The following is a 23,566-nucleotide window of genomic DNA, read 5'->3' as shown; positions in this document are numbered from 1 at the left end:
AAAACCACATATATCGTGGCATATGTTTCTCTCTGCCCCTTATTTTGCTCTAGCATTTGTTATTCCTTAAGTCACAGTCATGAAATAACTGTTTGCTTTAAAAATGTTAAAAAGATGAATGTTTCTTACTTTTAGTACAAAATTTGCCTTTGTCTTAAACCTTCTTCCTAAGTTTTTTTTCCCATCTGTCTTTGTTTCAGATCCCTTCAGATCCTCCTGCTTCCAAAAAGCCAAAAATAGATGACTCTGCTTCCCAATCTCCAGCATCTACTGAGAAGGAAAAACAGTCCAGCTGGTTACGGTCCTTATCCAGTTCATCTAATAAGGTGATTACTGAGTGTTTTGTGTTTGAAAGAAAGATGAGATTAGTATCCTTCTTGTGCAACCAGAAGAGAAGATTAGGGGAAAACTTTGCCCAAATACATAGTTTTTTTAGCAGTCCTCTCCTTTTCCCAGCACACATTCAGCTGTACTGCTCTCCCAATTTTCTTGCTACCTCTGAATAGGCACTAGCCTTCCTTGTGAGGATGAAAACAAGCAATCTCTTCATGCCTTTGAGGTAGAGGAGTCCTGAAAGGCTGAGAAAGCCTCATGTGGTCTCTGCAAACCACATATAAATTCTTGGCAAAGGAACAACCCTGCGGGATTTTGCATTAGTGCAATTCATCCCTTCCAGTAGAACCTGCTAAGCAAGTAGGTCCTAGTTAGTGGGGGATCAGTTTTAGAGATATCACAATGTGTATTTACAAGCATCGCCAGAGCTCCCTTGTGATTTATACTACAAAGGATTGTCCTTTATTTATTTATTTATCTATTTATTTATCTATCTATCTATCTATCTATTTATTTATTTATTTATTTGTCTTTGCCCTCCTCCCTAGAGCATTGGCTGTGTCCATCCTCGTCAGCGTCTTTCAGCTTTCCGACCCTGGTCTCCTGCCGTATCAGCAAATGAGAAGGAGCTCTCCACACATCTCCCTGCGTTGATCCGAGACAGGTAAGGAACGTAAAGGGCAAGGGGGACGTTGGCAGCCACGGAGACGCTGCAGCAAGTGGCTGTGTGATTGCTTCCGTGCGCTGCTGCTGGGGGCCTTGTCGTTCCTTCAGGTCAGGCCACTGTCATCACAATAAAAGTGCTTGCAGCTGTGGTGTTTCGGTTAGGAGAGGGGAAACGAACAAACCCCCGAAGTGTCTGTATTTAGTGTAGTCATTAGAAGGGTTTTAAGTGAAGCAGTKGTATAAAAGTTTGAAATGGAGGCTACTTCTACAAACTGTTGATAATTTGGGAGTGCTATCAAGGGCTTCACTGTTTAAAGCAGGGTTGTGCCTTTCTCTCGGGGCAGCTGGTCAGGGCCCGGGCAGTCATTTCCAGACAGCTGCCGATCGGTAACTGCAGCAGCTCTGGAGCAGGGAACTGTCACCACCCGCCAGCAGCTGCCTCCTGTCTCCGGTATTGACAGCACCATGGGAAGCCAAGGGACTTTACAGAAAGTCCAGAGCACCTCTCCCCTCCTGCTGGTCTCCAGAGGTCTCGGGAGAGCAGGAGAGTTTGAGAACAGCTCCTCAGTCTGTATGATCCATAGAAGAGCTGAAAAATCTTCCTTTTAAGTAAAGATTGCATTGAGCTGTAGATGCAGAATTGAAGCAGCAAAGACAGTCTTGACTGTGGCTTTTGCAGGCTTCTGTGTATCTACTCTTACAGCTTTAATGTCTTAACATAGATTATTTTATAAATGTAGATTAACAAATGTGCAGTGAGGGGCATGCTGTCAAGAAATCAGTGATACACCAGAATAGGCTGTTTGCCCTGTTCTCACGCAACGTTGCAATGCTCGCTGCGTTTCTTCAGGCAGTTCTGCTCCCAAGGCTGCAAAGCCTTCATGGACAGACAAGTAGAACTTGTCTGTTTAGGAAAGTCAATAATGCATGAGGATCAAGGGGAAGCAGCATCATAATTGTTGAACAGTGGGAAATAGGATCTCCTTGGTGCTTAGAGTATGCAGTACTTCAAATATAATGTCTCCTGCCTGGATGGAAATAACCTGGGTAAATTTTATGCACATTTAGATGGATGCAAAACACTTTATGTAGTCAGATCCTCAGTTGGTCTAAATCAATGGATCTGCTTTGTCAACCTGTGTCTTGCTGTTTCAGTGCAACACATGAATTAGGAAGCATGATAAAAGGCAAGGATCTGACTGTGTTTTCCTCTTTGTGGTTTTTTTTTTTTTTTTTTGCCTCCCCTTCTCAAACAGTTTTTATTCCTACAAGAGCTTTGAGAGTGCCGTGGCCCCCAATGTGGCACTGGCACCCCCTTCCCAACAGAAAATGGTGAGCAGCTCGCCCTGTGCCACTGTCGTGTCCCGGAGCAGCGAGGCCGGGAGCAGCCCGGCCCAGCCCCGCAAACGGAAACTCGCTGCCGAGAACCCCCCCGCCCCCGAAGCCCCAGCCACCGTCACTGCTGCTGAGGAGGAGAAGGAATCAGAAGCAGAAATTGAAGTAGAAACGAGGGAGGAATGTAAGCGACAGCTCTATCTGCCTTTAATTTTTGTCTTGCTTTACATGAATAGTATATTTTCTTCCATTTTTTTACTGATTAAATGTTTCCCCTTTACGAAAGGGCCTCAACACATTTTGACTTAGAGACATTATTTATTTAGACATCTTTTTATTAATTTTAGATGTTTCTGTTTTTCAGTCACCTCCTCCTTGTCCTCGCTCTCCTCACCATCCTTTACTTCATCCAGCTCTGCCAAGGACATGAGCTCCCCGGGGATGCAGGCACCCGCTGCAGTCAGTGCTTCGTATGAGGCGGCAGCGCATCCTGACGCGCACAGCAGTGGGCTGGAGGCTGAGCTGGAGCACCTAAGGCAGGCCCTGGACAGTGGCCTGGATACAAAAGAAGCCAAAGAAAAATTCCTTCATGAAGTTGTGAAAATGAGAGTGAAACAGGAAGAGAAGCTAAACGCTGCTTTGCAAGCCAAGCGCAGTCTACACCAGGTAGATCTTTTGTGATTTTTGAGGTAGGGCAAAATCAGTATATGGAAATGGAAGATAGAGCACAGTCAGGCTTGCATGCCCTCTGTAAATGTTTTAAGTGGAACTATAACCAAGCTAGAAAGGTAATCCATTAGATTAAATGAGGGCCTTGTGTCATCTATTCTGGGGAACAAAAAAGAAAACCCACTGTTTGTCAAAATCAGGTGTCCGCAGCCRTTGTGTGCTTGCACATAACGTTTTTGGTTGTTTTGGGGAATAGTTCCGAGATATGGTTGTGCGTACCACGACTCTGCGGTATTTAGAAAGTGGTAGTAGATTTCAGATATTCTATTAAAAGGAGGGAGGAGGTGAAGGAGAGGTGATAGTAAGTGATTAGATACGAACACAGTGGAAATTGTAAGCAGAGTTTGCCTACTTATATTCCCGCACAGGGTACAGTTGGGCAGCACAAGCGCTCTGCTGCATCTCCCATGTGAGGACACTCATGTCCCRGTCCTCAGGAAGGGAGTCGAGCGCTGGCTTTTCAGCGGATCTGCTTGTTCTTTGGGGCCTTGGGCAGATCACTTCATTTCCTTGTGTTTAGTGAATGCATGTTTCACTTAATGCAATTAGAAGTAAGAAAAAAGAAATATATTTCAAATTTAATTTCATTTTTAGGTATGCAAATTAAATACATTGTGTACATATATACAATACATATACATTGTATATATAAAGATGACATATACAGCGTATATTTAATAAGAAGTAGTGACAAAACAGTAGAATGTTGAGTCATTAAATCAAGCAGCACGTCAGAACGAGGGCATCTCTGGCTGAGGCATTTGGGCAAGCAAGGGATTGCGCTGCACACGCAGGAGGTCCCGGGCGCTTCCGGGGCGGGAAGGGAGGTTGTCGGGAGAGCGAATTTCCCATGACCTGGCTGCCGCCTTCTTACCAGGAACATGCTGCTGAGAGGAGTCCTCTGACAGCGAGGAAATGCTGCTTCTGTGGTGAAAAAAAAAAAAAAAAGGGAAAGCTGAAGTGTAGCTTGTCTGCTTTAACCATTTAGGAGACAGACCTTTAGGGAGGCGAATTTTTCTAAGCAGAAGTATGTGCTGTGCTTGTGAGGCACAGGCCTTCTTTAGCAACTCCTTAAAAACTCTTAAAAGCTTTTTAACAATGTATTAGTTTCTTCTGCTGTCCCTTTAGTTTCTCATTATCACTTTAATTAATGACTTTCTCTTTGATTGGAGATTTCATGGTAGCAGTTGAGAACCTAGACAGCAAGAGATGCAGTTCCCAGAGCGCAGCAGTTTAGATTTAGCTGAGAGTTTTAGCCCAGAGTTCCCCAGATATTTATGACAGAGCAGTTCACTGGCTACTTGCCAGAAGCCTTAAGGTAAGTTGCACGCAAGTTACTGCAGCATTGCAGAGTTGTTTCAGAGTTAGAAAGATTTTTATATATAAAAAAAAATATTATCTTTATATGTATGCATTTTTCCCCTTGTACATTTGCCAAGGTTGGGTTTGTGGGGTTGTTTGTTTGTTTGTTTTTCGGTAGGGAAAGGCTTGTTAAACTGCTGGTCACTGATCTCTCCAGCAAGGTTTGTGCAGCGTTGCTGTACACAAAGGCCATTCAAAAACTGCATTTATCACAATGCTATGCAGCTTCAGTTCAGAGTCCCCACAGGTGCAGGCATTACACTTGATTCATTTRAAACTTGGAGCTAGTGTAGGACGCGTTGCAAGGAGCTGTTGCCAACTCGAGATCATCCTTATTCAGTCACAGATGGTGACAGCTATTTTGCTTGACAAAGCAAACTGTGGATGTAGCATTGTGTTCTATTATCCAAGAATTCAGGGTAAGTTTGGCCTAGGATTTCATGCCCATTTGAAGGAGAAAAGTTTGCAAGATTTGAACCAGGTTTAGATATGTCTTCCCAGTTAGAAGAAACAGAATGGTGGGAATTCAGTTTGATCCGTTCCTGCACARTAAATCTATCCCTGCTTCTCAGTTCTCACATGTTCAACTACTTGGCATTCCAGGAGCTAGAATTCCTAAGAGTGGCTAAGAAGGAGAAACTGAGAGAAGCAACAGAGGCAAAGCGTAACTTGAGGAAAGAGATTGAACGTCTGCGAGCTGAGAACGAGAAGAAAATGAAGGAAGCCAACGAGTCTCGGATACGACTAAAGAGGGAGCTGGAGCAAGCCAGGCAGATTCGGGTTTGTGACAAGGGCTGTGAAGCAGGGAGGCTTCGGGCCAAGTACTCAGCCCAGGTAAGACCTGAACACTGAACAACAGAGTCAGGAAGGGCTATTGCCCTGCGGATTTCAGAGTAAGTTCCAGTATCTGGTCGTCTTCTGATGCCGCTGGGCCTCATTTTCTCTAATTTGATACATCTCTGTCTTTTTAATACTGGTGCCCACATCGTGTCAGTTCACAACCCTAATTTTAATGCAAAATGTTAACTACTTTTTAGCACTTGGACCCCCTTGTCAGTCCCACTGGCTTACCTAGAACTTCACATTTGTCAGTTGAAAATCTCCATTTCCAGAGAACAAAGACAAATGCTAGACTTTACTTCAGTTCTACTTATATCCTACTGTCCATGCCCATACATTGGGATGCATTTCACTACTGTAAATATTAGGCAGAGTCACTTTCTATCATAGGATAAAAGATAAAGATGAGCCTAGACCTACAGGAACCATTTAAGATGAAAGCAGCAGCTGAGACCACCAGTACACAAGCTGCAGGAAGGGGTGTTGTTTACAGCGCTAAAGCACAAGAAGAGCAAACTCACAGGTCTTAGAAAATACTTGCAGTGTGATCTCAGTGAAAGTTCTAGGAATGCAGGAACATGCTGTTACAAGCCATGTGTATGCTTAAAGCTTTCAAGTTAAAAACCTTCCCACCCTCTCCACATCAGAGTCTCTTGTAACAAGCAATTTAAAAGCTTATTTAAACTGTCCAAAGCCAAGTGAACCAAGMGCTCGGGCTGCACGTCCTTAAGTCGCCTTGTTGTGTGTCGGTGTTGCAGGGCATGTGGAATGCGAGGCCATCCCCTTTTCCAAGCTCTCTGCAGTGACCCAGCGTAACAGGCTGAGCTGGGACAGAGCAGCAGCCTCCTGGATTTCCGGGAAACGGTCCCAAAGAGGAGTCCCCTGCACGCCCAGACTTCCCTTCCTCGATTGAACCTCTGTTGCCCCGTAGTTCCTTTCCTAGAAAAGGGCCTGGTCCAGCACCTGTTGTTAACTCCCACAAACTGCTGTTTCTCTTGGGGGGGGCTTGGGGGGGGGGGGGGTTTCCCAAGCAGCCCCTCTTCTCAAGGCTAAACTCCTGTTCTATCATCCGCCTCCTGCTCTGATCAGCTCCCACATAAAACTCCCTCTGCCTGATGACTTTCCCTGCCCACAACTAAAAGCCGGCTTCAGAAATGCATAAATAAAAGATAGGGGTCAGTAGGTTTTAACGGTAAACGGTTTCTGAAAGATGGGGCGCATTTACCTAGATTTAAACTCCCACAGCACAGAGATAGGTATCACTTACATGCAAATGGCACATAAGGATCATACATTTGCAAGAGGTTTAACTTGCATAACATAATATACCAGAGTTAATGTTAAAGAGAGTTGCTGTAGACCATATTTAATATAGCAGTTTTTCTGATATTCTCTGTGTGTGAAGTTGGATTGCATGTTACTACACGTAAAGCATGAACTGCAACTACTCTGGTTATTTTGGGGGGGTGGGGAGGCAGTAAAAAGGGAGAAGAAACAGAAATCTGAAATTGTTCTGAGCCCTGGCTCTCAATAACGGGAAGGGGAGGGGTGCCCTGCCCCACTATGAGACATGTCTAACCAGGAGACCAGAGCAGGAAATGATGTGGCTTCCTCTCTAGCATCACAGGATGTCTCACTGATAAGAGATGTCCAGACTAAACACAGCCAGATTGAGAGCGACTCCGCTGGGCGTTACCTGCAGGGCACTTCCACTGCAGCACAAAACAAGGCAACAGCAAGTGCAGATAAAGGAACCAGCCCATTTATTAGATTAGAGTTTAACAGAGCTGAAGGTGTGTCCTGCCTTGCACTGTGACATGCACAAAAGCTTCGACAAAGGCCGTTTCCAGTCCTCTTATGTCCCTTCCTTCTCATGGGGTTTCCTACTAGCAAGGAAAGGCTAAATTCACAAAAGGCAGCTGCAGCTTTTGCAGGCTTGTGTCCCAAAGACGGGCCGCGTTGCAGTGTCGCTCACCGTGCTCTGCAGCACCAGCAGAGTGGAGCAGTAGTGCCAGCGCTCGTGCAGCAGGGCCTGAAGGCCGCATGGGGCCAGGCGTGGGCAGCAGCCGCTGCTCCAGCTTCTGAGCGAGCCCTCTGTTCAACAGCTACGGCCGGGAGGGCTGCCTGGCACCTCCTATGAAGAAATCCTGACTTCAAAGCCTGCCTTTTTACAAGAAGTTAGTAGGAGTAAAACTTCTAATTAATATAAAAAACAAAGCTTTATGCAGCTTTTTATCTTAACTCTAGTTTGGCAAATACAGGAAGTTTCTTACAAAAGTTCTCACTTTTGTATTTACTTGTTATTTTTGAGGAAACCACAATGCTGTAGAGAGGCGTAGCCTGAGAGAGCATCGAGTGGGTATGGGAGGAAACTCAACAGCAAATTCAGGGCTAAACATTTCTGTATGTTCATCTTGAAGAATTAGGTTGCTAAATTCTTACTGGATATCACTGTGGTTTATGCTGCCTATTTCCTTATCTTGGCATCGAGCTCCAGGTATGGATGGAGCATCAGGACAGCCTTCACTTTTGCCCACAGGCATTTGGAGAGGTCCTGGTGCTTCAGGGGATTCCTGTCCTTTCTGTCCCCTGCTGCCCACATTGTGCCCTCATGGCCACTCGATCCAGTCCCACTCACTGCTTTACTGCGGCCATTGTGACCCCCTCCCCCACCCCCCTTATAGTCCCTTACATTTAGTATGAAAGATGTAAAGGTTTTGTGTGTACAGTTGTTTTTGTTGGACATAAAGAGCTGCTGAGTGTGCATTTGGTCATGGACATTAATAACCGTCGTAAAATACCTGAAATTACTGTAGCTTTGCAAATTTAGCTTGCAGTTAGCTTTCCTGATTTGCTATGTCCTAAGGAAATATTAAGGGTATAAGATGTACATTGGCTGGAGTTTCATAAACAATTTGAGGTATTCTGCTATCCATATTAAAATGCTCATTCTGATAGTTAAGCCACCAGAAGTATTTAATAATTTCAAAGCTAAATAGCTCCTGCAGTGAACTTGGATTATTGTACAGTGGTGTATGGAAAAAGCTGGTGGAAGGGAATTCCTCCCTCTGCTTCAGCTTTGATCATCTTATGCCTGGAAGCCTGAGGTTTTACTATTCATCTCACTTTGTGGCAGGCTGCTAGTCGCTGTTTAATTGTACAAAATGACAGCAGTGCTGCAGCGGTACAGTTGTTTACTGTATTTTTCATTTGCTTTTCTCTAGATTGAGGACCTCCAGGTTAAGCTTCAGCACGCGGAGGCTGACAGGGAGCAGCTCCGAGCTGACCTGATGCATGAGAGGGAGGCTCGGGAACACTTGGAAAAAGTAGTCAAGGAACTTCAGGAACAACTGTGGCCTAAGTCAAGCCATCAACCCAGCAGTGAAAACACACTGAACAACCTGGAGAACTAAGTAACCACCACAGCATCGACACCACCTACAGAACGCTGTATATGCACAGTAAGGGAGGATGTGTGGGGGTGTGTGTGTAAGTGCATGTGTGAGTAGTTGTGTCTTAGCACACACCCATGGATATGGACTTGGACATAGTTGGAAGGCAGATGTTACTCTTCAAAACAGAAGCACTGAATTACATCTTTTCTTTCCTTTTTCTTTAATCCATACAGCACAACATCTTACTGTGCCTATAGAACACAAAGTGTTTATAAACAAAATACTTAAATCCACAGCAAATTTTCTACTGGCAGACTCCAAGCAAGCAGCATTGTCCACCTAAAATCAGAATAAAAGGCAAACATGGCAATGTTTTTATGTTGCCCTTCTGCCTGTTGGAACATTTTTTGGATTTTAAAAACAAAGTTTTGTTATAAGCTATTTAAAATAATTCATTATACAGACTTGGTATTAAAACAATTAACAAGATTTTTATAACAAACCTTTAAAAGCAAAAGAAAAATCTTCGATGCACAATTTTTAATGACTTGTTACAGGCTTTGGGATTCTTAACGTAGAAGCCCTCTGGTGAGGATGCCATTTCATAGCAGTTTTCCAGCTGCTTAGGAAGCCATCACAGTTTTAACCCTGTCACGTGGTTGTATGAGAATTTCAGAGTGCTTTTCAAGGATGATTTTTTTTTTTGTCTTAGAAACAATTATCTTCATTTCCTGTGCTGAAGAAAGGAAGATGCAGGGAAGAGAATTGTAAGGGGGGGGGAGAAGATGTGCACTCGCGGATTCTAAACCCAGCCTTACGGACGTCAGTGTTTGTAAATCATGCCATATGCTCTAAAGACATCTTCATTAAGCGGTGTGTTCAAGAGACTCACTTCATCCAAGAGCACTTCAGCTTTAGGAAAAGAAAGAAGGAAATAAAGGAAGGAAATGGATGATATGTTAAGTTGGTTGAGAAATAAAGCGGAAGGCACATGTATTTTCCAAGTCATTCTGAAATCCTTATACTTCAGCTTTCTGTTTTCTGGAAAACTCATCTTTATTGCACCATCTTACCATAAATTCAGTATTTACCTTATTCTGAACTGTCTGTCAGGATTACTGTGCCCAAGGAGAGTGCAACATTACATGATCGGATACTACAGAAAACAAAACCAACACTTTTGCTGCTGTGAATAAGCCTTCTTTTTTTTTTTTTTTTTAAAGAAGTTACTTTAATTTTGGGATCCAAGCCGCAGCCCTGGAATGAAAATGCAGCATGTCATCACTTTGTGTTATTACTGTTGTTGTTAGTGTTGTTAATATTATTTTTTTWAAAAGAACTGCACTTTGTCAGAAACTTTCTTTGCATTTTATTCCATAGTTTTAAAGTTTACACGATGAGCATTCTAGCTTCTACTCAGCTTAATATATGGGAAAAATCATCAACGTAGTTTTCCATCATGTGCCACTGTGTCATCATTTACATTTATGCAAAGCGAGTATTCAGCAGGTATAGAATGCTACCAAATACAGATTATCCAGTGTAGTGCACTRCTGGCTCTACTTTAAACCTGTTTTTTTGTGTGGCTGTGTGTGACAGAATATGGGAGCAGGAGCGAGGGGGCTCCCAGAAGTGCTTAGCAAACTCAGTTGGTGCTTTACTGAACAAGAGAAAAGGTTTTGGTTTTTTTTTCCACCCACAAACACTCACCTCTTATACACTCAATCTTACGAGTGTAAATGAAATGAAAATTTGACCTGGGACTGCAGATGTGCCTTCCAGCTCATTTTTCCCCTCAGCATGTTATATAGGAACTGCTGGTGCTTTTTTTTTTTTTAAAAAAAAAACAAAAAAAAAAAAAAAAAAAAAAAAAAAGAAACCCTGTGCATCATCATATGCAAAAGTTATCATAAACAAAGAACCATATTTCCAGTAATCTTTATTTGCTTTTGAACATTAATCCCAGTAGATTAAAAGCGGCTGCCAATCCTAAAGCTATAGTCTTTACTTACAGTATGTTAGGCTTTTTTAAACAAGAGCTGTTTGCTTGAAATCATTATAGTAATCATTATAACTGTGAGCATTAACAAGAAGTAAAGTTCATATATATGTTTTAGGTACAAAAAGAAGAAATATGAAAGGTGTAGAATTACTGGGACAATGTAGAACTCTGGGGAGCAAGAAACAGAGCGAGTGAAGTACCTGCAACTGTCCCTTGGTCAGGGCTTTGCCCCCGGTGTTGGGGCTGCTGGAGACCGAGTCTGGGTGCAGATCTCCTAAAGTGCAATGCAAAAGGAATATTGATTACGCTTATGCAGTTTTTTTATGTGAATTTTTTTTTTTTCCATCTTTGTATGTTTATTCTCTGCAATTATTAAATCATATGCATGGAATTAAAATCTCTGCCATACTTATATATTCACTAAGGGGCATTATTACTGTCTTACATAAAGGGTTTGTTATGCAGTGTGCATAAAAGTGTTCTCAGCCTTATGATGTCCAGATCTGTATTATTCACTTATTTCTTCAAGGGAAATTAAATAATTTTAGCTGTAGTTGAGCTTTTGTATTTCAAAGATCTATCATGTGCTGTGCTTTATTGCCATGTTAAGAAATTACACATAGAACAAATCTGCTTTTTCCTCCCACCACTGGCTTTTTTGAAGTCTTAATTTTTTAATTTTGATCTTTTTCCTGACTTTCAATTGTGTCTCTCCTCTTACGACTCAAAGACAACAAAAAGAATCGCAGCCATTTCTGTCTGAATTTGATTTTGTTTGTAGAGGGAAAGTGGCCTGCTTACCTGTAGCATGTCACCTCGTTTTTCCTTCTTGTGTTGCTGGGCGAACTTACTGATTTATTGGCATAATTTTTTTCTGTGAATATGATTTTTTTTGGATACTCCAGAATCATTAAATTCTGTATTTTTTCAAAGAAAACAATAGGATAGTAAATAATCTCATCACTAGCTGCATATCACACAGCATCACCTGTGTTTCACAGAGATTTGCAAGGAAGAATTCTCCGTAACGAAGCTACATACAAAAATGCTGTTTCTTCTTTTGCTGTGTATTACAACAGTTCTATTCAGTGTCCTATTTGGCTATTCAACCTCACACTTCGAAGAATCTTTGGTAATGGATGGATCCTAGGAGGGAGTGAAAACATCCTAATAAACACATTTTTAGAAACTACAGTGTAAAATTAGTATGACAGAATAAGGTGCCAGAAGACTGGGAACAAACCTTCTACACCAGCAGTTAAAAGACAAGAGAGGTTTACAGGGTAGGATTCTATCTTAAATCCTTTTGTGTCTTTTCAGAATGCATTTTAGTAGTAAAATCTTAATTTTACCACAGTAATTTGTTTCTCATTCATAATTCAAAAGAAAAATAGAGAGACTTTGAATCTACAAAATGTCTGTCCAAATGGTGGGATACTTTAGAAAAACTGTCTGTGCTGGTGCTGAGGCGCAGCGTTCTGTGTGTAATTTCTGCGGCCACGCTCAGCGCCGAGGCGGGAGCTGGAAGGTGGCACCGCTCTGAGCGCGGCCACCAGGGCAGGGGCTGCACAGGGACGGTCTCACTTTATTGTCCTTTAGGTAGTTGAAAGGGAGAAGAGGTGTTACCGACAGGCTGTTGACTCTCCCTGTACATACCAGTGTATTACTTAATCCTTGTATATTCAGTTTAATTACTCATTGTTTCTATTTCTGAAAGAAGACTTAACGAAGGGAAAAAAACCAACAGCAATAACATTCATATTTATGGAGCAGCTAACAAGTATACATAATATTCTGCTTTTCAAACAGAACTAGCCAATGTAAAAAAAAAAAAGTTAAAATTAAATTCAACATGTAAATACTTTTTTTTCATTTTACACTGTTGTATTATAAGTGTATATGGTGTTTACTTTTTCAGAACTCTTTCTTACCTGGTAGTTGTCTTGTTTTGAGAGTTGTGTTTTTAACTAAGAGCCTTTGCCGTCTGTTAGGAAAAACAACAACAACAAAAAAAATCTTTTTGCAAGTTTTAAATGTGGGTTAACCTTCCTCCATCGTTTGCATTTTATTCATCTTTATTTTCACTGTAAAGTACCTTATTACCAAAAGGTTGTTCCCTCCCCCCTCCATACTGCCTCTCCATACTCCCATCAGTCCCTATGTTTTAAAGTTTTTTTTCTTAAATCACAGAAATGACATTTTTTTTCAACTGAAGAAAAAATAAATCTTTACATTTATAATAGCCAATAGCATTTCAGCACATTTTTTTGTTATCCTGGTCTCTCCTATGCTGCTGCTAATGACAATATTATGACTTACTCTACTATTCTAGAACTATTTTTATGTAAGTAATGTATGCTTTCTTGTTTATAAATGCCTGATTTAAAAAAAAAAAAAAAAAAAAAAAGAAAAAAGCTTGGCATATTTATCTATTTCGCTGTGTACCTTCATAGTCCTTTTACACCCCCTTTTCCACATCCCCTCCCCTGGAAGCAGATAATATTGTAAAATAAAGGACTTTATGAGATTATGTATGAAAATAGCTATGCTTATATACCACAGTGACTGAATGTACAGTGTATAGACGCATTACCTAAAATAAAATTGTTTGTCCAGAAAAAAAAAGACTGTTTTTTGAGCGCTTACGGCCTAAATTGTTCAGGCCTGGTCACTTCAGTGACCTTAAAGTCCCAGGTATTTTACATTACACAGCATTCACTAACGATGCTCCCACTGTTCATAGCGCCCCAATCTCTGCACTCATCCCCCAGTCAGGTTCCTACCACGTCTCTGTAAACTAGCATTTGGTTGGTTTCAGCTCCGTCGCACGTGGCAATATTGAACAGAGACAGGAAATGGATTAGAAAAGATGTAGTCTTGCTTGCCGGGAGATTCTAATGACAAATTAAGTCAGATTGCTATTGAAAAGTGAGATGTGCAAGCATATAAAAATTTGTACCAGGTCGACGAAAAAGAAATACAGAGGAAAAAGGCAGACAGAAGATGGAAACATGTTAAAGTAATTCTCTCATGGTCTTCTGAGAAATGACAGCAGAAATTTCCATAGTGCTGGTATGTTTATTAGCATGCCCTTTTAAAGCAGTGGAAAAGCCAGAGAATGATGAACTAGCCTAAAAAAAAAAAAAAAACCATATTTCTGATTCACGCAGACTTGTGCGCGGGGTTTGTACGGGCCCTCCTTCCCCAGCGTGGCCATGCAGGCACTGAACGTGGCTGGGGTTTGCTCCGAAGTTGGCCGAGGCCGCCGCGGAGCCCAGGGCTTGGCCCCGCGCGTGGCGGCTCCGCGGGCAGCGCTCGGCCCCGCTCAGGACCTTGTTCTGGTGCTGCCCCGCTCAACTCTGGGAAATGCGCTTCCCTTCAGGAGCCGTTACAGGAATTGTGTAAGAATTCTACAGCAATTCTTAATAACTACCATGTTAAAAAATTACATAACTTATATAACAATAACATGTACATGTATAAACACATAATTAAAATACATTGTCTATATATTGCACCAAGTCCTGGAGTCTCTCCACCACTGGAACCTGCTTTTACACCCAGACCCACCTGCCAACAATGTTGCTGCAGAACTGGGGGCGTTCTCCTGCGAGAGGCTTTGGGTGTCTTTAGAGTTTCCTCGTACAGAAACCTGAATGGCTTTTTAAGCATGGGCCCGGCTGGGCGATCCGCAGCCCTGGCCACAGACACAAGTCCAGGGCTCTGGTTTTCCTGAGCACAGTAGACATCCTTGGAGCCCAGCCCAGCTAAAGCCAGCGCTGTGCAGGTACTGGACTCACAGGACTTGGTGTGCTTACCACTAAGTTTAATTTCATGAATAACAATAAGCTTGTTTCTCTATTAATACTTAGTGAGCTATAGCCCCTGCCTCAACTTCTATTCAAAACAGGCGCAAAGACTGAGAGGAAAAATCAACAGCAACGGAAGACGATTTCCAAGCTCAAAGTAGCCATCAAGAAAGAGATCAGTACTCAAAAAAATCAAGTTTTTTTTTTTTTTCTTTGTGTCTTATTCAAGAGACTCTTGTTCAGTCACCAGCAAAAATACTGATTCAAACACCCTGAATAGTCAATTATACACGTTTACAAAGGATAACTGCAGTAATAGCTATGACCTACCAAAACTAGGGTTAAACAGCACGTTTCAGGAATTTCTGCATTCCAATGAACAGCAGCCCTTATTTACACCTGAGAGATGAAGCAGGGAGGTCAAAGGAAAAAAAAATATCACATAAAAGTAGCAGAGTAGAGGCTGGACGGGCACTTTGGTCGACAACTGAGTGCCCTTCTTGGTGCCCACAGTGTCCTTGTGCCCATATCCTGGGCAGGTCCCACAGACCCAGAGCTCAGCCCATCTGCAGGAAGCAGCCAGCACCCAGAGGAGATGAGGGAAGCAGTAAAAACCCAGGAGTGTTAGAGTTAATGATATGTGAGTAATCCAGTTATAAAGGCACCATCAGTGGGAAGAAAGCACAAATATAATAAAACACAGTTGTATGACGTATGCTCCAGTGGAATTTTTATTAGATGGTTTGTGTGCACTCTAAGTATACCTGACTGCAATGTAAATTCCCACAGACTTGCAATTGATGGGGGGAAAAAAAAACAAAAAAACCCTAACTCTCAATGCTGAACTGTTTTAGCCAAATTGTTCTGTAGTGTCCGGGGTTTTTTTGGGKTTTTTTKTTTTTTTGGTGTTTTTTGCTTGTTTTGCTCTTCATCTTTAGGGTTTTATTATTGTATTTTCCTGCTGAGTCAGTGCTTTAATATGGAACCTGAAGAATGGCTGTCTTTCAAACACTGCTCCGGAGCCTGGCCCCTCTATCCCTAAGAGCCCTTTGGCTCTTCACCACCCCTCCCAAATGACCAGTCTTTCTCTCCCCTCTGTGTACTTCAAGAGCAGGACTGAAAGAAAACCTGCAGCAATTCCTTGATTAGCTAGTCATCAAAAAAAAAAAAAAAAAGTCATTAATAGCCCACCTTTATGTGCCAAGGTACAAAGCCAAGTACTACGTAATGCATTAACAAAGCTGATGGTCACAGCCTGCAAATGTGATTCATGCTGTAGAAGTGGATTTTCTTTTTCTTTTTTCTGTAGTAGCCCAAGTGATGATTCTCCTGCTGTTGATGTATGGAGCCGCCTTCTTATTTAATCACATACTGAATGGGATGGTTCTAACAAGCATCTCCTTAGACGTAAACCACTAAGTTTCAAAACCACTAAGTTTCTGTGGATCTATCCTGGATTACATTCTATCTAGCATGAACRCATTGCCAAAAGATTCAATATATATTCTTTTTAAGCAATACATTATCTTTACCCGGTGGTTTTTAACTGCTTCTAAAGCATGTGAGTTGTTAGTTCTTTAAGTCCCACAGATACCCTGGATGCCCAAGAAATTATAAGCAAGTAGTTTTGAGATGTAGCTCCAAACCTGCCCTGCTCCTGAACTGAGATGCTGTAAACAGAGATGCTCTCTCAGTGTGTGAGCCAGGGATCCTATGCTGCTTAATTCAATTTGGCAGATGACATTGGTGAAAGGCATTGATTTCTTTCCTCACTCCTCCTTTTTCCTCCATCTATTTTCCCAGATAAGAGGCCTGTGGCTCAGACCCCACTGGTGACGAATGCCTTGTAATTGCTTTGAATGGATTAGCACCAGACATCTAGCAGGCATTTACAGTGCTACAGCTGTAATCAGAAACAGTCTCACCCAATAAAAGGACTAAGGGGAAAAAAAACAGCTGTTTTTATTGCCTCTGCTTTGTCTCTGTTCTTATATTAAGCCTAACTTTTATATATACTTTTTTTTTTTCCTCAGCAATATCTACAACACATATATAAATCAGGGTCCATATAGGCTAAGTGCCATTCAAACCCAAAGAAGCTCCCTCTGCTTCTGACAACGCTCAGTACAGCTCAGGCCTTCCCCACCRCTGAGGACCTTGCATTTGGGTACCGGAGTTTGTACCCATTTGGACGGGTAACATGGTGAAAAGTTGTAAAACCAAAAAACACGTCTCTTGCTACCTATTGTTAATATTATTGACTAAAAAACGTTAGACAGGACCCTTCATCTCTTCACACCTCAAAGCTGTTCTGCTATAGTTAAACATGAAATATTTCCTGGAGCAACTTGAGAGCTGAATAACCAGCGAGAATCCTTTCCTGCACATTTCAAACTGATGGGTCTAACCAGTGGGCCTCATTTTAAGCAGAGCTAAGTGCCCAGAACTCCAGTGAATCATCCCTAATAGCGTCTCGTATCAGTTTTTATATGTACAAAAGTTGACTAATATAAAAAGATGTTTTTTTTTTAATTTAATCACATAACAAGAAACATGAAAAACATTTCCAATTTTTGCACCTTGAAAAGCAGAATGAAGGTGGGTAAAGAGATGACAGTGGAGTTGCTGGCATGCACATACAGGCTGACTCTGCATGGCTTGTGCAGCTGGAAGATAATGTGCTTTGCAGGTCACTAGCTTTAAAGCACTGTGTTATCGCTCTGTAACATACACCTTGTTGTGTCTTACTGCTTAATTACAGCTGGTATGCAGGCCATAGTATGGCTTATCATTAACCAGAGGATGACAATTACTATTTAAGATTAAGCTCTATTCTTTTTTTCTTCAGCCAAGTCTCTGTATGATGCTTCCTTAACCCAAGAAAAAATTTGCACATGCAGAACAAATCCATACACTAATTGGTTATGTGCCCCTCGTAATGATGTATAATTTAGGAAGGATGCATTATGAAGATSACGAGCAGCACTCAGATACTGCATGCAGCCCATATCAGAGCTCAGAGGATCAACCAGGCTGCTAACTGTGCCCGAATAAACTTAAATGCTAACGAGGGCAGCAGAATATTGTGCTCACCCACACAGGCCAGGCAGCCTGGGATAGTGTCTAGAGAACTGCCTCCGCCTGCAATAAGCTCAGTTATTTTTCTATCCACTTACCATTCCATCAGGTTCATCTACTCTTCCTCATTCTGTTCATCCCCATTCTGCAGAAAGGCAGGATACGGTTTCACATGACATCTGTCACATAGGCAGAAAGCAGTCATACGTACTCCTCCTTCCCCTATTGTATTACATTATAATGCACTGCACAAGTTCAGGCCTTAGTTTGGCAGAACACTGAAACCTGCACTAATTTGCAAACAGTGTTTCATACATCCCTGAGTTTCTTGCTTTATCAGGACTTTTGTTTCAGAAATAGGTATAATTAGCAGATCTAGAGTAAGGAAGTAGTTCGAAAGACTCAACTATCAAAGGATCAGCAAAAAAATGTACATGAGTCTGCCCAGGCTGAACTGTCATTAAGTACTTACGCCTTTCTCAAAGAACAGAAACATGGTGTTCTGCACAAACAACAGGAGGACTGAGCAACTGCTGGGAAATATTTCACATTAAAAGCTACAATGGCATAAAGGGATATTTAACCACTGATTCCCACAGCAAAACTTAAAGACAGAAAAACAATTGTTTTGGTACCTCTGCTAAGCATTTATGAGATTTCCTCAGAACAAAGACTTTAGCCTCTGAACATAAATGTCATAATATACAGTTATGATGACTCAGTGTCAGAGGTCAATGGTTTAAATCTTCTATCCTGTAGTTTGTCAACTCCCATTTACCCAATCCAGCACAGCACAAGGGTATAGATGACATAAATCTTCCAAAAGAATGTGTTCTGATCTTTCACCTACATTAGATTAAAAACAGCCTAGAGCAAGAGTGTTAGCATTTTGTCATAGCAATTTCTCTGTCAAATATGATGAATAGCCAGCTAAAGGGAGAAAGAATGAACCAACCTGGTGATCAGATAAGGAAAAACTCTGAATTACATCTCCAAGAAGCAAGAGTTCCACTCGTGGTGGAAATCCTCACTTAGCTCATCTCACTCAGTCTGTGTTTTTCAGCACAGAATGTGTCGTAAGACTCATTCAGTAGAYACTTTTCTTTCCTCCCTTCACATTTTGCATTTAAACCTCATTAGAGTTCCAGGAGCTTAGGCAAGAGTCTTGTTTTCAATTTGGTTATATTCTAGCATGATCTTGGGCAAAATGCCCATTTCAAATTTTATATAAAAATATATTTTTTTAAACACAGATGATAATTTTGGCTACCACGATTACAAGGCTTCAGCCACTCAGCGTTTCTGAAAGCTGGCCCCCCAAGTATCTGAAGTCAAAARCCAGAAAGCAAAAACCTTAAATAAAAACCTCCCTCAATCTTGCTGAATTGCTCTGCTAACTCTTACTTTTATCTTGCAACTTGAACTTCTTGGGATCTTCTGGTGAGCTCGCAGCAGTGAGACCATGGATGGCACCATTAGTAAGGCAGGTAAGCAGCAGATCTGAAGAAACAATTTTTGTGCCTGAAAATTGATTAAATTTTTCAATGTTACCAGTTGGCTTAATATAAGCCATTATCTATTGCTGTAAATTATGCTTTACTTATATCTTTAGATCATCACGGTCACTGCACCCCTAATAGCCAAAGTGGAATAGATCTCTAAAGTATTCAAGGAACTAAATCTTCCAAAGCTGCAGCTGCCTCCACATTTATTCAGAATGATGCACACTTTCCCAGCAGCTTACAAAGAATGTAACAGCTGTTTACAGACACCTTTATGGTAGTCTGTCTCTCTGAGTAGTGTGCTAAGATTTAATCATGTTAAATCTTGCAGAGGTGCTAAATATGTTGCACCAAAAAATGAAACAAAAATGCCGATAACCCTTCTCCCCACTCTCCATCCTCCAAAGGCTCAACAGCACAACAGCTCAGATATTTATCAAGTGTTAAAAACTGTTAAAAACAGTAAAAACAGATACTAAATCACTTTGGGAGTGCTCTCTCCTAGCTTCTCCTATACATATGATGCAGCACAAAGTTCAATGTAATCTCCCAGAAAACTGCTTAGACTAGAAGATGCCAAAGGCTGCCCTGCAGGGAAGAAAAACAAACAAACAATCAAAAAAAAAAAAAAGACTAAACCCCACAACACTTCGCACCTAAAGATTCTACAAAGGTTTGAAAAGGTAGGAATTTGTACTCTGAAAATAATCCAGGTCTGAACTCGTTTAGTTCAGACTGAACTCAAGTGAGCCCGTTTTATTAGAGCCTAAACAGACAAAACATCGCATCTTTTGTATATTAACAGAAGTGCAAATTGGAAAGGCCTCAAAACTGTATCTGTAGCTTGCAGGCCTGCAGCACACATCTCACTCATGCCATTTATCTCAGAGACACCAATGGCAGTACTTTGCTCACGATGGGGTCTTCACATGATCATACAATGTTGTCACTGCATTTCTGCTGCCTGGATGATGAAAGGACCATAAGAAGAAAAGAGCCTATGTTATTTTGGCCCCATAAATGGGCCTATGGGAAGAGAAAAACATATGAAAAGTGAAGTCAAATTTCAGGATACTTGGGTTTATTCAGATTTACCAGAAGATGTGTGGTATTCTTACTCTCTTACAGCTACAAGTCTTGGAGGGGCAGGGCAGGGGCGTAGCATAACCCTACATATTTCTAGTTGGTATTGCAGTTTTTTCTGACGGCCACTGCCATGAGAAASTGTCATACAGAAAGCTGCAATTTTACATGCAGCAGCAGTGAGAGAGCACTCAGTGTAATTCATACTATATACTTTCATCTTGGCTGGTACACTGCAGATGAGCACCAGTCCTTTCTCTTCTTTCTCCACCGTAGACACCCCAAGACCAAAAGGTTGCTTCTACAATGATGTATCAAATTTATTGGGCCTGATTTTTCATTATCTACAGTTTGTGTGATTAAAGGCACTCAGATGCTAACCACTATAAAGGCTTTTGTACTGATATAAATGACTGCAGTGAAAGGCATGGAAGAAAGGCAGAGATATGTTAAGTGCTCTGAATTTTAGGCATTCTATAATTGGTGCTTTTCCTAACGAGTTTCTGGGAGTGCATCCCGCCCACTTTGGGAGGATGAAAACAAATAACAAACACCTCTATTCCTTTGGCATTTTTAGTGACATTAGAAAGAAAAGTTACAAGCAAACATATTCTGCTGAATGTACTTGTATTTTCAGCCATGTCAACTGCTTCTCTGCGCCAGGAACAATGCCYTTTAAAGCCAAACTAGGTGCTGTTTTATCTGTCTGAGGCTTGTGTTCATATCAGCCACGAAACAAGGCACTTTATCTGGGCAATAATTCTGGAAAAAAAAATGTTCTCCCTTTTTAGCAAAGACCTGGCTTTATCTCTTGCAAGCAGAAGCAATTCTGAGGATCCAAAGTCCTAAGCTACTCTTATCTGGCAGAAATCACCAAATCACCATGACACACTGTCACAGGTCACGGCCTACCTCAGCCCACGCTGCTGCTGGAGTGCCAGGGCTTCGTACTCCTCTTGTCTTCCCTGAAGYCTCAGCTGCAAAACGGAAAAAATCCTGCAGTGAAATTCATCCCTCATGAGACTGAATGTCCGTTACCTCTGCGAGAGCAGCCACTGTAAGAATTCCACAGTTGCTGGTTAGCTGTGTGGCTCAGTTACACAAGTAAGAGATTAGAGCAGTACCGAGCAGGTCGGGTTGCAGGCTGGAGGAGAGGTGACCTACCGTCCCTTCCAGGAAACGTCTGCCTCCAGCGCCAAGTGCCCRGGCTGTGCTCGCAGCACGCCGTGCTCTCATCCCATGGCTTCTAGGACCCAGCAGACTCTTGAAATACTTTTCAAAATGAATACATTTTGAAATATCTCTGTACTTTAGAAGTAAAATTACTTGGTCACGGCAACAAGCTGCACATTGGATTTTTCTTTCTCATCATGAGATCAGGTCACATAAATTTCTGCCATATTTCCATTATACCCATTACATAACTGCTCTTCTTTCACTTAATCTGATTTGGTTAGAGGTTTACAATTCAGTGCATTAGTGCAACAACACTTTCTTTGGCACAACTCTTTCCTCTGCCAATAGTTTTCATATTTCAAAACAAGCTACTTGCATACTACTGGGAAAAATGGGTACTTCCTCTTCCAATAATGCCACTTATAAAAGGTGACATTTTCATTTTTAACTATGCAATATCAGAATTCATTTCCATCTTCACAGTTGCATCCTTTCTGTACAGATGCATACCTATACAATAAATCAGCAAAACTCAGGCTGTGATCCAAGGAAATGTTTAACAATATTCTTAACAAAAGAGTGTGTGTGTGTATACATATATATATAGTGTGTGTGTGTGTGTGTGTGTGTGTGTGTGTGTGTGTGTGTGTGTATAAAATCACTAAATAGGACAATTTACTTGTTTAAGCACATACTTAAACATTTCCTGGATGGAGACTGCGCCAACTGATAGAGCAGTCTGGTCTTTAACATAACCCTGGAGACACAAGACTGGTGTCCATGCTGCTTTTGTGCAGTCTGATAAGCACTAATCTGATACACTCAACTACACAGGCTACACACGTCAATGCAGACTATGCAGCAAGGGGATATTCCAAGGATACTGCTTATCTATTTGAGAACAAACGAGACTTCATCCAGAGAGCTGGCTGCCTTAGAGATAGAAGCTAGGGAGGCCTTGCAGGGTGGACACTAAAGAAAGAGGTTATCAGACCAGCAGGCAGACTTAACAACATGAAAACCAAACCAAACTACACTCTCCTCATATTCCGCAAAAATATAAAAGCATCTCATTCCTATTTTCATCATTAGACAGTAAAGCACTTCAAGAGTTTCTGAAAATCCGTGTCCTAGGGACACTTACTCTAAAGTGTAATCAAGTTAATACCACATTTAAAAAGTCTCTTCCATATGAATTCTTCATGAGTTACCAGAACAAATAAATCTGCAGATTTATGTTACGCAAGGAAGAACCAAAACGGAAGCACCTCAGCCTCATTCAGTAACTTGTGACTGCAGGACTCCTGCGTACTCCAACACAGGACTCCTTTCAAAGCTTTAAGAGAGACGCCACCAAAAGTCTTAGCAAAGCACTGGCTATTAAGCATCAGCTCTTCTTCTCAGAGCTTTGCATTTTCTCTATAATGAAACCCAAGCCCTACAAAGGGGCTGCGCTCTCACCAAGTGAAACAGAGCACTGGCCAGTTTCATTTCCCCAGCACTGAAACACTTCAACTTGCTGCTTTACTGAAGAGCTGTAACTCTGAGCCACATTTAGGGGTTTCGGTTCTCAGGGGGTTTGTTTCCCACAGCTGCTCTGCAGCCGAGCTGCGAACAAACCCGAAAATTCATTAGAAAAGCTTATCATGGTTTCTCATGCTTTCACAAAGACATTATAGCTGTTTCCTCGACATTCACCACCCCTACAGGGATTTTCACCCCACCATGGGCAATATCCATCAGGAGAGTTTATAAACCTTGATAGTGTCTTGCAGCTCAAACAATGTAAATCTAGCTGGGCTAGATTCACATGAATGTTAATGGTCTCTGAATTTTAAATTTGTCCAAGCCTCCTGCTGTCTCAGACTCACTAGGAAAGTACTCAGTGACATAAGGTTGAAGACAACTTTCTATAAACTTAAGTTGAGCTCGTAGTGGGGCTAGTAATAACTTCATATGAAATGTCAGAGAATCCACTTTGCAGAAGTTAAAATTTCTTCCCTTCCAACCGGTAAGCACAGAGTCTGTAAGTCTCAGTGCTGCAGTGCTGGACCCAACTCCTAGTAGTTTTTTAATATCAGTCCTAAAGTGATCAATCACTGAGGCCATAGCATTTGCAGGTTACAGGTTACACAGAAACTGATAAACTGGCCTCTGCTGGACATCTTGCTTTGAAGGTGCTGAGAAGGATGGTCAAGTTTTCTATTTGCTTAGAACCAATGTGATTTGTAGCACCAAAAAAAAAAAAAAAAAAAA

The 23,566-nt window shown here is 41.6% G+C and overlaps 1 protein-coding gene and 1 long non-coding RNA gene across 8 annotated transcripts in view; one reads left to right on the top strand and one right to left on the bottom strand.

Annotated features, from left to right (window-relative positions):
• SKI (SKI proto-oncogene) overlaps window positions 1-10,489 on the top strand; it is an 89,688-nt gene extending 79,199 nt beyond the window's left edge. For 4 of the 5 annotated variants that reach the window (XM_026051018.1, XM_026051021.1, XM_026051020.1 and 1 more), the window contains 6 exons: window positions 201-326; window positions 882-997; window positions 2,256-2,518; window positions 2,699-3,000; window positions 5,029-5,259; window positions 8,490-9,337. In XM_026051018.1, coding sequence (XP_025906803.1) covers window positions 201-326; window positions 882-997; window positions 2,256-2,518; window positions 2,699-3,000; window positions 5,029-5,259; window positions 8,490-8,678 — 1,227 coding nt within the window. In that variant the 3' untranslated portion in view covers window positions 8,679-9,337. Of the gene's footprint in view, window positions 1-200; window positions 327-881; window positions 998-2,255; window positions 2,519-2,698; window positions 3,001-5,028; window positions 5,260-8,489; window positions 9,338-9,372 lie in introns of those variants that run through there. The other variant, XM_026051019.1, reaches the window with a different exon arrangement.
• A 1,115-nt stretch (window positions 10,490-11,604) lies between these two features.
• LOC112957380 overlaps window positions 11,605-23,566 on the bottom strand; it is a 29,559-nt gene continuing 17,597 nt past the window's right edge. For 2 of the 3 annotated variants that reach the window (XR_003251212.1, XR_003251213.1), the window contains 2 exons: window positions 12,594-12,646; window positions 11,605-11,808 (listed from right to left, as the gene is read on the bottom strand). This is a non-coding gene — a long non-coding RNA (uncharacterized LOC112957380). Of the gene's footprint in view, window positions 11,809-12,593; window positions 12,647-17,647; window positions 17,693-23,566 lie in introns of those variants that run through there. The other variant, XR_003251214.1, reaches the window with a different exon arrangement.

This window comes from Nothoprocta perdicaria, unplaced genomic scaffold (genome assembly GCF_003342845.1).
Source record: "Nothoprocta perdicaria isolate Ctin4 unplaced genomic scaffold, notPer1 scaffold_72, whole genome shotgun sequence".
Classification (NCBI taxonomy): domain Eukaryota; kingdom Metazoa; phylum Chordata; class Aves; order Tinamiformes; family Tinamidae; genus Nothoprocta; species Nothoprocta perdicaria.
Note: the sequence above shows the minus strand (reverse complement) of the source record. Positions and strands in the feature narration are given on the sequence as shown.